At 33.3% G+C, this 12,977-nt stretch overlaps 1 protein-coding gene across 1 annotated transcript; it reads right to left on the reverse strand.

Moving 5' to 3' along the window:
* Positions 1-1,592: 1,592 nt before the first annotated feature.
* Positions 1,593-3,589, reverse strand: LOC113777605 (alkane hydroxylase MAH1-like). Its single transcript, XM_027322754.1, has one exon. The coding sequence runs from the start codon at positions 3,399-3,401 to the stop codon at positions 1,878-1,880; it is 1,524 nt and encodes a 507-aa protein (XP_027178555.1). The 5' UTR covers positions 3,402-3,589; the 3' UTR covers positions 1,593-1,877.
* Between the last annotated feature and the right edge of the window lie 9,388 nt (positions 3,590-12,977).

A 12,977-nucleotide genomic window follows, 5' to 3' on the forward strand; every position in this document is an offset into this window, starting at 1 on the left:
TTTTATTATGTTTGGGACTTTCAAGTGAAACGGAAAAAAAAAAAGAAAAAATGGATTTTCAAGGATGCCAAGTGCTGCTATAGTGCAATTTTCTAACCAAAAGCCGGTAGAAAGCAAAGCAAAACTGATGGAAGCTTACAAAACTTTTTAAATTATCCATTTTATCCTCACAAAACTATTGAATGAAATTTTATTGATATATATATATATATTCAAAATCATTCTACTTCCTTTTAAAACTCTCAAACAATATTAAATCTTCTCTCTTCCTTTCTATTCTTTTCTTTTCTTTCGTAACTTAAACATCCAAACTAGCTATAAATGTAAGGAAAAAATAATAAATATGAGTGTTTGATGTGCCATTATTTTTCCTGAAATAATTATTTTAATAATAATACAATTCACAAAGCAAACTGATATGCATAATTGTTGTTGTTTGCAAAACCAAGGTAAAAGTAGAATCCTTCTCCAAGAGCCCCATGCTCCAACCATACAGAGCCCTCTAAATGACTAATTGGAGCAGTTAAAAATAAGCAGCTTAGAAATTACAGCATGAATCCCTAAGCATTAAATATGGGAAATTTAACCATTTAAAGGTGATGGATGATCATACTTCGTAAAGAGGGCCCTGCAGTCATTAATCCTGCAAGCAGCTTGTTCAGAGGCTTTAGATCCATACCATTTAATTAAACCAACCAACATGTCCTCAAGTGGCCCGAACAAAATTAATTCTGGCCATGAGGAGGGAGATTTTGCTTCATCAACTAAGCTTCTCTCAAAAGGAGGGGAAAAATCTGAACTTTTGAGTTTTCAGTTAACGTCCTCTTTTTTTTTCTTTTTTTTTTCTTTTTTGGTAATCTCTGCTGTCTGTCTTTTTGTTTCTTTAAATAAGCTAAAAATGACAGATTTCGATGGGCCTAAGTTTAAGATATCTATTATGCTTTACATATTATTTTTTTTTAAATTTTTGAGAATTTACACTAATATTCAAATTGTTACTGCAAATGGTTCAAAAAGTACACTTTGCAATCTTTATCCTTCCACTTTTCCTGAACTTAAAAACGCGGTATTAGGGTTTGGCCTTTTTTTTATTAGGGTTTGGCCTAACCAAACAAACGCGAAAATTAATGGAAACTCTCCATTCATGTTTAGAAATTTTACTTATTTCATCACCTTTTCTTTGTGACATTGACACGAAATTTACGCACTCTGTACCTGCATGTTACAGAGCAGTTGGCCACCAAAAAGACTTAAAACTCTTCTTGGATGTAGATTAAGAGATCAAACTTCTTATTTGTATTTTTCTCCAAGATTTCCTGAAATTTCATCAACAGATGCAAAAGCATCCCTCTATCCGGATTCCTCATTGATCCATTTGGATCCATCCCTTTTTCTTAATGTAGAGTAAGAGTAGATGTAAAATAGAAATTATCGTGTCGGTAAAAAAAAAAGTATATGCATGTTACACAAAATGGACTTGTCTGGCTGATGACAGCCGGGACTGAACATGTAGTGCAAGTTTTCATTGTATGATCGAGCAAATGAATTTACTCAAACATTGAAAGAAACATCATGAATGCAAAACACCAGCATGACCAAAAAAATCACTAAAAATCGATAAGCAAATGACAACTCAAGCGTATGACTAGCTTCTCGAGATACGAATCAGTAACCTCAACAAATGACTCACATGAAATTTTGCAGTAAATCCTACAGTAGGGTCATCGCACCGTTCTGCATCTAATGATCACCATGTTCTGGAAAGCATTTGGAACACCGTAAATTACCAGTTGAAAATGTCTATTATACGTGCAAATGGTGACCACTAGACAGTGATCGGTGCAAAGGAGAGTCCCTACCAATGACTCCCGTAGAATTTACTTCCATCTTTTTGTAACCCTAACCTTAAGCCCATTTTTTATGTAGAGAATGACAGAAACATTAGGAATAACTGGGTGACCTTCCACTACTTGAATATTATAGTTGTGAATAATTGCAGCAGCAACAGCTTTCATTTGAGTAAATGCCACTTCCTTCCCAATGCAAGTTCTTGGTCCAGCATTGAATGCCAAGAACTTGTAGGAAGGCTCGTGTTTAACCCTTCCACGTTCAGAAATCCATCTTTCTGGCTTAAACTCCTTGCAATCTTTCCCCCAGATGGACTCCATTCTCCCCATTGCGTACAAGGGAAACATTACCTTCATCTTTGGAGTAACATGTAGGCCACTTGGAAGAATGTCTGGCTTAAGAGGTGTCTTGTGTTGAAAAGGAACTGGTGGATATAACCTCAATGTTTCACACAGTGCTGCATGTAAATAAACAAGATTTTTTATTTCATCAAACTTAAAAATCCTGAACTTTTCATCTTCTTCTCCTGATGGTGATATGGAAGCTTTGAGCTCTTCTCTGATCTTCTTTTCCACTTCCGGATGAGTTGAAACAAGCCATAAAAACCAAGTGAGACCAGAGCTAGTTGTATCTCTACCTGCAATCATAAGATTGAGGATTGTGTCCCTGAAGAACTTATCATCAAATACCATTCCCATACGCTCACCTTCTTTCACATATGAAGTCAAGAGATCAAAACCTTCACCATTGTCGTCACCTTCATAGGATTTGTTCCCCTTCTTCAACTCTTCCTTCTTCATGGAGATGTACTTGGCTACTGCTTGATCCAATGTTGCGTAAGCTTTACTCGTTGTCTTCATTCGTCCAATCCCAACAAAACTCAGGAACTTCAGAACATTTTCAGGCAAGAAATAGCGCATGACTATTGCTTCTTCAACTTCATCCATAGCCTTGGCGAATTCGACCTCTGGGAAATCAACAGCGAGGCATCCAGGATCGTAACCCGTGATGAATTTTGAAGTTGTATCAAAAGTCAATCTCTGGAACACATCTTGCATGTCCACAATCTGGCTATTTTCAGCAAAATGCTCAAGAACTGGAATCAGCCCTAGCTCAACTTTATCCCAGTTGGTTTTCACCATAAACTTCTGGAACCTCTGATGATTGATCAACAACCTAGCAAGCTTTCTCTGATTCTTCCAAGGATCGAAATCCGAGGTGAATATTCCATCACCCAAAACATCAAATATTCGTTTCATCTCAGGCCCTTTTGGATAGTTGGCGAAATTGGCGATCAGTACATGGTATACATCATCAGGATCAACCGTGCCGACAATATCCATGTTCACAAACCATGGGAGCTTTATCAAGTAGCTTGTCCTTCCAATCATCTGCAGATGCTCCACAATGGCATCATGAAGCTTATTGTAAGTGAAAAGCACAGCTGGAAGAACCCCAAAAAATGGCAATTTCCGAGGAAGCTTATTGCTATCTCTGAAAATCCACCTGTCTATCAACCAAAGAATAGTTCTGAAAAAACTTCTGGGGGCCATTTCAGCTAGCAAGAAGTATTCTTGAACAATATGGTGAAAAAAATTTTCAAGCACAGAAAGTAAGAAATATCAGTAGAGGCCATGCAATGGTTAGAATTTAGAAATGGGCCAAAAGGGGGGCATGCAATTTGTAGACGAGATGTTGTTCTGATCCCATTATTATTATCTATATGGGACCAGAACGGCGCTATTTGAAACCCTGAATTTCTTGCGACAGCTGGTAGAAAGTAACATTCAAGAGAGGAAAGGAAGCAGCAACCAGACGATCAACCGTCAGATTTGGCTTAAATATTCATTGTTTTTATATATAAATTTAACAACATACATAGATTTGGAACAAGTACGATTATGGTTTTAATGTGGATGTATTGTTTTCTTTCACGTAACAATGTCGCTATAAGTGAGTTTTGTCCATCTACACAAACTAAATATGTGGATAATACAGTACTGTATCTAGGGGTGTACATCGAATCATTAAAAGAAATTATAATAATTATATCAATCGTATCTAAAATATAATTCTATTCGTCTAATTTCAAAATGTATGATCCGATAGCCTAATGCACATTGTTTTTAACATAATGTTTTCAACTGTCTCTAATCGAATTCTTGCTTAAGAGTATATCGATAAATGCACAAAATTTAAATTTCAAAGCTATAGCAGGAAGAGTTTCTATAAGTAATGCGTAAATGAGTAAAACATAGATGTCATAAATATTTCAAAATTCAAAACATCTTTCTATTTTGATCTAAAGAGACGTCTGTTTGGATGGGAGTATTTTTCAAAAACTAGTTTTTCAAATACAATAAAAATTTTTAAAAAGTACTCTAAAAGGTAATCTAAAAATTAGTTTAAATTTTTTTAAAATTTTAAAAAATATCTCAAAATATATTCTAGAAACTCTTCTACTCTTAAATATCCCAAAATATTTTCTGAAAATATCTCAAAATATAATTTAAAAACTCTACTACAGCAAAATTTTTCAAAAACACCCCAAAAAATAGCTAATTAATTTTTTTTTTTTTGGATAGAACATGGGTGACAAGCTGTTACAGTGGAGCATACCACATTGCAATAAGACACTGTTACTTTCATTTGGTGGCCACTCCACATTTAAGGTTCTCCATAATTGGCAGTTAAGTTTGTTGAAATTTGCAGGAGAGTGTGGGTCGTTGAGAGTTGAGAGTTGAGAGACTTGAGATAATCTCTCCACAGAACTCTACCACATTTATAGCCTGAAAGGACCACTGATTTTTATTGCTCATATGAGTGTGTCAATGTGTTTGTTGATGCATGCTCTTGCCCTGTTCTGAATAGTGTATTTGGAAAACTGGATTGGACGTTGAACTGCGGATCAGTGTTATCGTTTCGGTTGGATTCTATATTTAACTTGATTGGACGTTGAGCTGCAGATCAGCGTTATCCGATTCTGTATTTAACTTAGAAAATTATATGAATCGATCAAATTCAATCAAGAATCAATTAAAGAAGATCAATAATCAGTCAAAATCGACCTTTAAACTGGTTTTTGACTAAATATTTCTTTTTTTTTTTCACATGTTAATTTTATCCAAGTAAATTAATTTTAAAAAATTGTAAGTCATTGAATCAGAATTGAACCGATTCATGAATCTGAAACTCATCCGTTGAGCCTTTGGATTTTGGGCTTTGCATTTTATAACGTAAAGTGCATATTTAATTTGGCTCATAAAAAATATTAGGGTTTCAAGTGTAATGGGGGTTCGGTCCTAACTCATAATCAATACGTATTTACTTATAATGTGTATCTAATACTTACTTATACTTTCAATTAGGGATCCTTCAACGAGTGTTTAAGTTTTCAATTAGGGATCCTTCATCAATAATGGTACGTTTCAACATCTTTTATGATGGGAACATTGCAAAATAGTTTATTGGTACAAATTTTTGAAGGGACGAGACTTGCAAATTAGATGGATTAATGATGGAATAATGTTCAATAACTTTTTTATTGTTGTGGACCACTTTAATCAAGTCCTCCCACGGGCTATCTTTAATTTTGTTTATCCAAAATTGTTGGTCAGTAGGAAGATATTTAAAGTTTTCTCCTTATAGGAGGTTTAATTTTCTGTTTGATACATACAACTCATAACACATTTAAAAGTCTTGTCTCCTCGACTGAGTCGATAGGGCAAGAAGCCTGCATAGTCTCATGCTTGGGCTAGCTAGTTTTCCATGGAAGGTGTACAAAGTTTTTCAATGGATTGGAATCACCAGCTACATGTAAATTTTTTTTTTTTTTTTTTTAAAAAAAGGGGTTTACATGTACATTTTTGCACTAACAAAAAATGTGATAATTAGGTGCTTTCGACAAAGATTTGTACGTGTTAGTTGTGTTAAAATTATGTATCGCAATTTGAAATTCGCTTTAAAAATTTTTGAGTTGCTGGTCAAATCATGGCTACTAAAATATGGGATTTTTTCTCACTAACAATTGTTCCTGCCTTCTGCTTTATCCACTAACAGAACTTTATTTTTTTAGTTTAGATGTGTAGCTTCATTAAAGTCTGCTTTAAGAAATTTCTGTTGGGGGGAGGTTTGGAGCTAAATCACCTGTGAAAGAAGAAATAAAATTTTTATTGGAACTCAAATTAATAGATAATTTGAACCTGTTCCAACATTTCAACTTACATTTTCCTTGTGAAGAATAGATGGTCCTTCCTCTATAACAACATTGAAGCCAGACATAAAACAAAACTAGCATAGAATTTTTTTTTTTTTAATAATTATCTAAAACAACATTTGGCATACAATTTCTTTTTTTTTTAATAATTCACTTTGGTCTTTATCTTGCCCGTAAAGTGGAGAATTTCTCAGGTTACAAAGTTAAAAACACTTAAAAAAATGAAGATTGCTGCCTCCCCCTACCGTTGGATATTGGAATTTTTCTCTTTTAGGGTTAAATAGTTTTGAAGGTGAAAAGATATAATAATCACCACCCAATATATACATAGGTACATTAGTTACTATCTAGGGAGACATGGAGTACCCTAATAAGAGTCAATTATCTAATAGACTTTTGCTGATGAATATTGAGAAAGATATCATTGTAACTTTTTTTTTTTTTTTGGATGTGACTATATATAATACAAAAATGTAGTACAAAATGGACATGTTTGACAAATTTCTAAGAGCAATTTTTGGAATATTTAATTCCAAATGGAAGCTTATCTAATTAATAGATTGACTTATTCATCCTCTTGATTAAGAAGTAAGAACAAACTCCAATAAATACTACTTTGAAAGAGAACAAATATTGCCCCACAATTTCAAATGCAATCCTAATTTGGCAACATAATGATGAACATTCCTAATCAAACATTCAACACCATAAAGATCATTGGGCCAACATGGATTAGCTTCGACTTTCATTATGTGCCTAGTTCCATTACCGACTCTTGGACATTTGGTGAGCCAACCAAAATTAAACTAAGAATTTTTTTAACGGCGTCCAATAAACACTCGTTAATACACTTTAAGCATACCTATCTACTATGTGAATACACACACTAACAAAGTAACAATTATTATCTGTCCTTATATTTATACACTTTTCTTAATTAAGTTTACTGTTCAAAAAAATTAACACCTGAGTTACATCTTAAAAAGTGCCCAATTGGTACACGTTAGACAGACCCTTAAACTATTAATTAAAAAATTTTGGAATTGTAACTGAATTTCTAAAATCAACTAAATTGATCTTCCTCAAAAAAAAAAAATTGCATCCATCAATGTGGATGGATGAGTAATAGACTGTTTGTTGAGGACACTTGAAAATAATCTCTAAAATTGTTGATTCATCTTCGAGCATGAAAAGCCATAAACTCAGCTCCTATTTCCTTGTTCTTTATGAATAAGGTAATAAATATTCTATATCTACCACAAAAGCTTAACTACAAAAGCCTTCTTCTGTTTGTTCGAATAAAAACCATTGTTTTTCCCTTATTCCAATTAAAATCTCTCTTTAGTTTTAGATTTTTTCCATTTATTGGCTTTTTTATGACCCTTATTGATTTGGAAAAAGCTACAAATAGTGTGTTAGATAAGGGCAAGTCAGATTAAAAGCATGAACATCTTGGGCCAAGATCTTTTTTTTTTTTTTTGGAAACGGTAATTTTCTTGGGCCAAGATCACTTGATCGCATTAAACTTGTGCTGGAAAAGACCAGCTCTGGAATTGATCGGTAATGTGCAGTAATTGCAATAATTTGTCTCTTTCTCATCGGAATCTGCCGTTTGAACGAGTCTGAGCTGGGAGTTTGCTGGCATGGTCCCCTGGGATCAGGAGCACGGAGGACAACAACCGCACTGAATGATGTAATAATTTTTTAATTTGATTAGAATATAATTCGAATCACTTGTAAAATTTCACAATAAAAATATAATTATTATATATATAATTCATATAAACAATAATAAAATATCACGCTTCTATCATAAAAATATACAAATAATTAATCTAAAATTATAAAATATTTAATAAATATTATACTGTTCAGGACGATTTATCTAATAACCGTCCCTGTCTCCAACCCAACACACGCGTGTAGTATGGAGTCACAGATATAATAGCCCATCACATGGCAGGTTTTGAGATTTGAGAACATGTCACGTCAAAAGGATGGCTGAGGATCCCATCAATCTAAGGTATTGGTAAAAATAAAAATTACTACTGTGGAAAACTAAAAAGGTTATTAATTCATTTGATTGTAGCTATAAATAAGATACAAAAGCTCAAATTTAATTTACAATACCTGACCACTTGATCCCTTTTTTCTCTTTTTTTTTTTTTTATCAATCCAGGAAGTATCTCAGTTTTGTCAGACTAATCTTCCTGAACCTGGAGTACTTCGCCCTCCAAGAGCACCCAGGCGATATGTGAAGCCAGACTCGAACCGTGCCCCACGAGAAATACCCCACCGGCTGAGCTGACCCCGAGGGGCTAATCCCTTTTTTCTCTTTTATTGTCGTTTATTGCATAATCATGACCTTTCTTTGCCAAATTTTTTTTTAACTTATGTACGTGTGTGTGTGTGCAAAAAGATAAAATGACAATTATGTGAATGTCCAATCGTTTTTCTGATAACTACTTATCAAGTAGAGTCAGAAACATATTTAGGTCATATGTTTTCAGTTCTTGTAACTTGAGTATGCTGTGCTCTTACATAAGGGAACTAAATGATGAGATTATTGAAGAACTGCAGAACATCCTTAACTGCCATCGTCCTTCTTGATTCCCTTCCTCGTACCTGATACCACCACCCCCTCTCCCTAGCACCCCCATGGGACATTCTTCTGCAATCATTTTTCACCCCTACCTACGACATAGCCTGTTCTTGAGGTTGATATGGCTGACATTGACCTAATAAATATTGAATAAACTCAAGTCATTTTGGATACATGAAACTATAAGCGTTGTTTTTTCTTTGCCATTAATTGGTCAATGGCAGACTATTTCCAGTTTAATCCTAAGTGCTTTGACAAAATTAACCATTTTCTATCATCATTTGATTCATGAAATTTATTTACATAAACTAGGATCCGCTAAGAGAAGAAAAGCAGGAATAAGAGGATGTCGGAAAATCAGAATAAAAGTGAGAGAAGGGTACAGCCAACTGATGAGTGTAAGAAGAAGATGATGGATGAGGGAAGAAGGATATCAAAAAATAACAACATATCTGATTTAAGCTGCATTTTTACCTTACATGAAGCTAGTGATTAAGAAAAAAACCACGAACCCTTCAAGGGCAAACTAAGAGTGTGATGCTACCAAAGAGCATAGTGTGACATACCCTTTTTGCCCCGCTTTTATTAAAACCTTATATAGGTTTGTTTGCCTTCTTTTATTAAATTTTGATAGTATTTTATTTGGCACAACGTTCTATTTTGTAGAGGATCTTCTATCCTGCTTCCTATACTATTTCCTGTTCCAACATCTATTAAATCAAATTGCCATATATCTTTCATGAACGTCTCATTTTAATTCTTTTTCTTATCCCTTTAAGTTTCAACTATTACTTATAGGGTAGAATACAAAAGAAAAAATAGACTTGATAATAATGTACAACAAAAAAAAAAGAATAGTTGAATTTTGTTTTTTAGTCTATGATCTTTTATTGTGTTAGTAGCTTTAGAAGTTAAAGAGACAAGAAAAAGAATTAAAATAGGATGTTCATGAAGAATATATAACGATCTAATAGATATTGGAATAGAAAATGGTAGAAGAAGTGAAACTGAGAATCTGTTGCGATTTTGTTCACATGTCTATTTATGTGAATGAGGTCAGAGGTACTAAAGATGGGATGTGTTTACAAAGATTTTGTAATATTTGTATGGATCATCATTAGAGGTCGGACACACAGCTCAGTTTGAGTGAATCTCTTAGACTTGCTCTACATGAAATCTAGATCAGTTTAACTAAAAATGGGATCATGTTTCGATGATTTATACGTACAACTTAACGTGCATCACTAACTTCCCACTTTCTCCCAGATTTCTTATCGTCAACAAAACTTGCACAGGGTACAACGGATCTTCTGTCCCACTTCCTGTATCAATTTCTGTCACACTTTTTATTAGATTACTATCTCTCCTTCATAAATATCATATTTTAGTTTTTTTTTGTTACCTTAGGATCCAATAACTATTAACTAAGTAAAAATAAATAAATAAAACAACCTTAAAAAAGCAATGTATAATAAAAAAATTAAAAAATACAGTCAAAAATTCATTAGAAAACTCATTTTTTATGCATTTTGATTTTTTGAGTTTGCTAAATTTTGTGTATTGCTCAGTTAATAGTTATTAGATTTTAAGAAAATAAAAAAGAAATAAAACATGATGTTTGTGAAGGAGAAATAGTAATATAATAAAAAAAAATGGGACAGAGAGTGGTATAGAAAGTGAGACATAAGATCCGTTGCAGTCACAGGGGCAGTGGTTGGTCTCACTTTCTTTTATCTCACTTTTTTGGTACTTTAAGCATACTTTGATTGAAGGAAAGTAAAAAAGAAAGGAACGGAGCCATATTTGAACGAAACTTAATTGTTAGTTTTAGGATTTTTAGTTGTCTTCTTTCCTTAAATATGTTCTGTAAGATTTCTCTGAAACTTGCTAAGAGAGATGATCGTGAATTTCTTTCTCTTGGTTTTGCTTTCTGCCTTGCCTCACCTAGTTAAGGTAGCATTCCCTCCTACATCGTTGTACATATATAAGAAGAGTATGTTGCTTTGTTATAAATTTATAATCTACCAAAGCAGGAATTAGTGGTGTCAATGGAATCTTGTGAGCAAGGCATTGAGAAGTCCAAACTCTGACTCATAAAGATATTAGAACTTTAGGTCTAATTTAGATTTGGTTCAAACTCATAATTAATCCATAATATGCATATAATATTTATTTTATTTTATCATTATAGATAAATTATAAATTATGTACGTCACAATACATAATTATTAAATAACATACATCAATTGAGGCTCTAGTTTTAATGACTAAGGTTGAGAATTCAAAACTTACAATTCTGAATTCTAATCTCCTTTCCCCTTCTCAAAAAAAAATTACAAAAAATTATTATCAATAAAAATGTGTACTTATCTACTTAGTTGGTTAGGCTGAGTTAAGCTATTAAATTCAAACTCGACCCATAATTTAATTGGGCTTTATTTGGAGTTCAAACTCAACCCAACCTAATAATTACATGATTCAGCCCAATTTATTTCAACATGATTCGGGTGGACTCAGGTAGACCGAAACCCATTAAAAGCCCAAATCGGAATTAAGGTACTCTAGAAGATGGGTTGTTTTCGTTACATGCATTTAACAAAGAATGTTGTGTTACTATTAGACCTGCCAACGGTGGAATCCGGGTCGGAATTTATTATTTCAGACCCAGATCCGTCATACTGTACCGGTTCCGTATCCGGCCCGTCTACCCGACGAGTCTTCTACTCTATGTTCCGGACCCGAATCCGATTGACATGTTTTTTTAAATTTAGTATATTGAATCGTGGGGGGAGGGTTGGGTTCGGTGGTACGGGAGGAGGGAGTGTAAGCAAGAGATCTTGGGTTTGAATCCTCCTGCTTACACTAAAATAAAAATAAAAAATCGTGGGATTCTTTGAGATTTCATCTAATATATAAGTAATTTGTGTATCTTGTTTGAGTAGATTTTTTATTTTAGAAATCATATTGTTATTTTTTTATAAATTGTTTTTTTTTATCGTTCAAATTTAGGACCAATACATGATTTTCTTTTAGTCTTTCTGGGGTCGGGTCTAATCTTATGAGGTTTTTTATGCAACAGACATATCAATACGGGTGGATCATCCCTTTCATTCCACTTCCAATTCCTATATTAATAGGGGTAGAAACGGGTGATATTTTAGTAAGTAAATTAATGCCTCAGATGGTGAAAGAATCTTCCTATGCCTCGGATCCGGGTCCGGGTCTACCCGAAACAATGGCCGAAACCTGTTTTACAACAAATAGAAAAAGTACTACTTTTTATTAAGAAAGGTCAATTTAATTTTGTCCAACAAGTGTTATTTCAATGTTATCACTTGGTTTAAGTCTTAGCTGGACTATATTGCATGTGTTAATTAACATCTTCTAGATATAATGTTTAGCATTGATAAATACTTTTTGCAAGATTCAAATCCATGCTTTTGCAACAGGTGTTGTATATGCCAAAGGCTCTGCATGTCCATGGATAATATTTAGTTGTTTGGGCCTTTTGGGTATAGAAGTAAATTTGGGGTATATTATTGGGGTATATATATATATATATTAATCTATTTTATATCCAGATACAGGTCGGATACATGCCGGAAATGCTATATATTCCGTATCCGACCTGTTTTTTTGTTTAACAAAACGGATCCGGATCCGGGTCCGGGTAACGGAATTATATCCTTACCTGGACTCGTAAAAAATTGACGGATTTGAGTCTAGACTCGGACCATTGACAGGCCTAGTTACTATTCCTTTTTGAATGACAAGAAAAATATATCAGCTTTAAAAGGCCGTCTTGACAAGTTAATAAAAATTTCGAATTTTTTTGATTCATTATTAGTTGTTAATTGGTTTTGAATTGAATGTCTAATTTTTTGCACATGATAAATTTAACCTAAGAAGATAATCAATTTGATTGTTTAATCAATATATTAAAACCTTATATATACAGTGACAGTGTATATACTATCAATTTTAGATAAATAATAACTATACAAAATATAAAATTTAAATTTAAGATCCAACTTCTACTCATGCATCATGGATTTAACGGTGATAGCGTATGCACGAAAAGTATATATAAAATTTACTCAAATTGTAATAGCTATCTAGAATGTATTGATTTGGCCTATTTGTCCATCAAGCTCTTAAATTGGTTCATTTTTTATCAAAAAAGAAATTTTTTTTGAAGGGTTAACTACCAAAAAAAAAAAATTGAACCCTTCAAAAAAAATTGAAGGGGTGGTCTGGGACAATCTTATGAATCCTGAGGCTAAGTTTAGTATATTTTTAAATTTATGGGCC

This window comes from Coffea eugenioides, chromosome 7 (assembly GCF_003713205.1).
Source record: "Coffea eugenioides isolate CCC68of chromosome 7, Ceug_1.0, whole genome shotgun sequence".
Lineage (NCBI taxonomy): Eukaryota > Viridiplantae > Streptophyta > Magnoliopsida > Gentianales > Rubiaceae > Coffea > Coffea eugenioides.

Bases quoted from the DNA above. Each gene is read 5' to 3' on its own strand.
- LOC113777605 (XM_027322754.1), bottom strand. From the start codon at position 3,401: ATGGCCCCCAGAAGTTTTTTCAGAACTATTCTTTGGTTGATAGACAGG.